General features: G+C 35.5%; 1 protein-coding gene across 1 annotated transcript; it reads left to right on the top strand.

Moving 5' to 3' along the window:
• The first annotated feature begins 266 nt into the window (after positions 1–266).
• Positions 267–4,738, top strand: LOC131040274 (high mobility group B protein 6). Its single transcript, XM_057973173.2, has 14 exons — positions 267–818; positions 1,608–1,742; positions 1,912–2,046; positions 2,133–2,240; positions 2,392–2,420; positions 2,514–2,622; positions 2,730–2,795; positions 2,878–2,943; positions 3,076–3,180; positions 3,479–3,576; positions 3,673–3,757; positions 3,853–4,061; positions 4,189–4,273; positions 4,382–4,738. Exons 1-14 carry the CDS (start codon positions 354–356, stop codon positions 4,550–4,552), a joined length of 1,866 nt encoding a protein of 621 aa, XP_057829156.1. The 5' UTR covers positions 267–353; the 3' UTR covers positions 4,553–4,738.
• The last annotated feature ends 356 nt before the right edge of the window (positions 4,739–5,094 follow it).

The raw sequence follows: 5,094 nt of genomic DNA, 5'->3' as shown, positions 1-5,094 counted from the left end.
CCTCGCCTCATGACACCCCTTGCTTATTCCAAATTTAAATCCTCAAGTCCCCATGCGACCAAACATTAGCCTCCTTGGTACGATTACATTTATTGCTTTAACCGTACGAAAATGATAAAAAATAAAAACGCAATGCCTTGTGTTACGTGGCACACGATTATTCATGGAGCTTAAAAACTTTAGCCGTTGCAATATAGCCGTTGAAAATTTTCAATTTTTTCCTAATGTCAATCGGCCCTAAGGCTTTTATATATTTACACCATTCTGAACGGGCATTCTACTCTGCTTGAAGGGTAATACCTGGGTATTGGAAGAGAGTAAATTGAGAGCGTCAGTTTCAATTTCCTGGAAAAATGTCTGCCATTGTGGAGAAAATGAGTGCAGAAAGTGAGCAGATCAAGTCCAAGAAAGGAAGAAAGGCTTCCAAAGCCAAAAATGACAGTAATACTATTGCAGATTCTTCCAAGGCCACAGAAGAGTCATCTGTGTCTACTCCTCCTGCAAGGGTTGAAGAAGAAGCAGATAAAGAGAACAGAGGAGTCTCAATTAAGAAGCAGGGTGGGAGGAAGAAGGAGACTCTGAAGAATGTGTCGAATCTTCTTCCTGCGTCTGCCTCACTAGAAGACGAGCTGCAGGAAATGACGATCAAACTTCAAAAAATGAATCTGGAGAAGGAAAGAATGGACAAATTACTGGAGGAGAGGGATGCCCTGTTGAAGGAAAAGGATGCCGAACTCCAACTCAAAGAAAAAAATCAAGAGAAGCTTCAGGAGAACTTAAAGAAGCTCCAGAAAATGAAGGAGTTCAAACCTGTTATAGTAAGTTTCTTCTGTTTTGTATCTGCTTCCATTTGTATATTGTTTATTTTGCCATGAATCCCTAGCATAAAGGGTTTCATCTCGCACAGTTTTTACATTAAATCCTCGATTCATTTCTAGGAAGTTATAGGTTTTGGTCTAGTAATCTTGTTCTATGAAATAGCTTTGTTTCTAAGGAATATTCATGCTATTGTATAGTTTTGTTATTTGAAAATAACACTAGATTTATTATCATAGAATGTACAGGGTTTAGCAGTATTTCCATAAAACCTTAGCTTTCATTTCGTGGATTCCTTGTGGTTATAATAAACCCTAATTTCTTTTTAACATATTGTGTGTGGCTTGGCATGCGTCTTCTTTGTTTTAGGTTGTAGTCGTCAAAGCTTACTTTCATTTTCATGGAATGCATAAAGTTAGTGTATGATTTTGACATGAAATTTCAGCCTAATTTACATATCGTAATTAATCAGATCTGGAATTGTTTTTCTATTAAGCCCTAGCTTCTTTTCATTATCCATTGTACATCTTTATTTCCATTAAATGTTTGGGCTATTGATGTGTCTCAAACCTAGCTTCATTTGAATTGAATGGTATGGTTTTAGGCTGCTGAAGTTTTGCATAAAATCCCTGGATCAATATAATGGATTAATTGTTCAAGGGATTAGGATATTTGCATCCCCTGTTTCTTAAACAAAAGGTGGTTTGAGGATTCTGCTTTTTATCTTCTAGCTAAATATATTTAATATGTGTAGCCCCAACTGGTTTTTGCTAAATATTTTGTCCCAACAGAGTTTTCCTCTGGATCAGTCTTTGCACAATGGTGAGCATGCAAAAGACGAGAAGAAAAAGAAGAAAGCTGACACAAGTAGGCAAAAGAAGCCTTCTACACCATATATTTTGTGGGTCCAGGATCAGTGGAATCAGGTTGGTTATTGTGGATAACGAGAAACGCATCCCATATGTCAATGTCGTTCTTAAGAAATTTATTCTGAAATTATACTATTATTAATTTGCTGTACACTGAGTGTGTCCTCAGACTTGTTTGTATTTCTGGTCTTCCTAAAAAATATAATTTTTGTTATGCCACAAGCAGGTGAAATCTGAGAATCCTTGTATTGCATTCAAGGATATGGGGGCCATTATGGGAGCAAAATGGAAAGCTTTGAGTGCCGAAGAGAAGAAACCATATGAAGAGAAATATGAGTCTGAAAAGGAAGCTTACCTACAGGTAGTAATTTTCATCAAGTTATGGATTTTTTTAACTTTTGCATCAAATCTTGAGAGGACCTTATTTGGTGTTCCATTATTGTGAAGGTTGTTGGAAAAGAGAAGCGTGAGAATGAAGCATTGAAGCTTCTTCATGAGGAACAGAAACATAAAACTGCACTTGATCTCCTCGAGCAGTATCTGCAATATAAAAAGGTATATTTTACACCGAAATTGTCTATGGCTAAAAGAAAGGGAAAACAGTCACAGAGATGACAACACAAGCACAAAATCTTCTCAGAAGAAAATATTTCTGTTAATTGTGGCATATTAGAGGCTTTATTGCGGTTATGATTTTTGATTGCAGGTTGCAGAGGAAGATGAGAAGAGCAAGAGGTGGGTTTCTAGGACATTTTTTTCAAATACTTTGCATTGTATTTGTTAGTTGAAAAATCATTTTTAATTGGTATTCTTGGATTCTTATATCAGAAAGAAAGAGAAAGATCCACTAAAGCCTAAGCAGCCATTAACTGCATTTTTTGCATTTACCAATGAACGCCGTGCAGCACTACTTGTAGAGAAACACAATGTTCTGGAGGTATATAGGTTTTCCTTCCCATGAACCAGCCTTCTTTTTAGTTAAATGTTTCTTCAGCAATATTATAATTTCTGCACTAAATTGAGTTCTCGATAATATTATGCCAGATTTCAAAGATTCTGGGAAAGGAATGGAGTAGCATGTCCAAAGAAGAGAGAGCTCCATATGAACAGGTATAGGCGTAAGTCTTCTAACAGAATCGATCTGGAGATTTATCTTTACTACATAAAACTAAAATGCTTTATTTCTTTGAAGATTGCTGCAGAAGCAAAAGAAAGCTACAACCAAGAAATGGATCTGTACAAGCAAAAGAAGGCTGAGGTAATTTAGATGTTTACAAAAATGTCAGGGTTGTCTGTCAAGCCTTATTGTTCATTTGTAATTCAAAAAAGCAAAAGTACCAGGGCCAATTCATTTTTATCTGATTGTAATATGCTTAATGCATGCACACAGGAGGCGAGTTCTATATCTAGAGAAGAGGAGGAACATAGAAAACTTGAAAGAGAACAAGCATTGCGGCTCTTGAGGAAAAAGGAAAAAGAGGAGACTCTGAAAAAGGTCTGAGTTATGTCTTAACACATACAGGAAAGATGACAGCCTTGTTGTATAAATAGCATACACTGCATTGCATTTATTTTTCTACATTTTTAATAAAGTTGACGTTTCCATTAATTTTCTATTAATCCCTGTTGGCGACTGCTGTGGGAAATAAATTTTGTCATTTCTTTCTTCCATTTAGTTTGCCAATGAATTTTAGTTTTTATTGAACAAATTTTGTCCTTTTCTGAAGAATGTTGGTTCTGTTTCTACTGTGTCAAATGAGGGGTGTTTAATGGATGGATCCTCTGTGATACAGACAATAAATCTAAATCTTCAGCAAAAGAAGCAGGAGAAAGAGAAAAAAGCTGATCCTAACAAGCCAAAGAAGCCCCTAACATCATTCTTTCTTTTCAGGTTTGACAACTTATCAGCTGTTTAGTTGCTTAACTAAAAAAAATGTTTTGATTGGTGATGAATTCTGAAGCAAAGTGAAATGTACTGAATTAACAGCAAAGAGACAAGGAAGAAGTTAGCCAATGAAAGGTCCGGAATCAGCAACGATGACATCATTTCGCTTATTTCTATTAAGTGGAAGGTAATAGTTCTGGCATATATTTGCATTTGCCTTGATTTTATCATGTCTAATTGAGGCATAGAGGTTTTGGTATCTCATGTTTTATGTTTTTTCAGGATTTGGGCGATGCAGAGAAGCAGATGTGGGAAGATCAGGCAGCAAGGGCTATGGTACAATATAAAAAGGAGATGGAAGAATATAAGAAAAATCTGCAGCAAACACAAGACAGCAATACAATAAAGCCTCAGCAAAAGAAGCAGCAAAAGGAGAAAAACACTGACCCTAACAGGCCAAAGAAGCCCCCATCATCATTCCTAATTTTCAGGTATATCAAACTCGTATTTAATGGTTGGATTTTCCTTGTCCAATGATGATGTGGCAATCTGTTTACTCGGGAGTTTTCTTTTTCTTAATTTTAAATAACAAAGTGAAATGTACTGTGGTTATAACAGAAAGGAGACACGGAAGAAGTTAGCAGAGGAAAGGCCTGGTATCAGCAATGCTGAAGTCACTGGGATCATTTCTATCAAGTGGAGGGTAATAATTTTCACATTTTTTCAGTAATCTTAGCTGACAAAATCCTCTTTTCATTCTAGTGCCGAAGTTCTTACAAATCCTTTTTGGTCCGCCATTTTCATCTTTCAGGAATTAGGAGATGCAGAAAGGCAAATCTGGGATAATCAGGCAGCAAATGCGATGGTTCAATACAAAAAGGAGATGAAAGAATACACTGAAAAAGTGAAAACACAACGCATACAGTTCAGCCAAGAGGAAATGGAAGTGGGCAGCTCCACGTCATCCATAGGAACATCATGATTACTTACAGACGAACACATGCTCAATCCTTTTAGTTGAACATGTCGATTCTTAGTTTTAAATTACAAATGTATGTGAATTGAAATATAATTAGCTGACGATATGGTCAATCTTATTAGCAGTTGAACATATCATTTTTTACATTGTAAAGTTTTTAATGATTAAATATTTTGTTTTGTGTTTTTAGTGGATTTTTCAATATCTCAACTACTTTTCAATAGTCAAATTTAATTGGATGCTACAATTTATAGAGGATATATGAGCTGCAAATGCTTGCACATTCACAGTGTTACTAAACTTGTTCTGTCTTGTGTTTTTGAATGTTCATTTTGAATGATATATGATATGGTGAGTAGGACGTATTTGCTTGCACAACACAGTTCACATAGTTACTAAACTTGTTTTGTCTTGTGTTTTAATGTTCATTTTAAATGGTATGGTAAGTAGGATGTATTTTTTTTTTTTTTGTTGGTAGTGTACCAAATTGTGATATTTTATGAGTAGTTGTTTTTAGTCGTGTTTATGAGTATGAATTATGAATC

This window comes from Cryptomeria japonica, chromosome 7 (genome assembly GCF_030272615.1).
Source record: "Cryptomeria japonica chromosome 7, Sugi_1.0, whole genome shotgun sequence".
Lineage (NCBI taxonomy): Eukaryota > Viridiplantae > Streptophyta > Pinopsida > Cupressales > Cupressaceae > Cryptomeria > Cryptomeria japonica.
The sequence above is the reverse complement of the archived record's forward strand: the minus strand, read 5'-3'. Positions and strand labels throughout refer to the sequence as shown.

Excerpts from the sequence above, each read along its gene's own strand:
- LOC131040274 (XM_057973173.2), top strand. The coding sequence starts at position 354 with ATGTCTGCCATTGTGGAGAAAATGAGTGCAGAAAGTGAGCAGATCAAG. Across the intron at positions 1,743-1,911 it reads TCCAGGATCAGTGGAATCAG|GTGAAATCTGAGAATCCTTG; the intron begins GTTGGTTATTGT and ends TGCCACAAGCAG. Across the intron at positions 2,944-3,075 it reads ACAAGCAAAAGAAGGCTGAG|GAGGCGAGTTCTATATCTAG; the intron begins GTAATTTAGATG and ends GCATGCACACAG.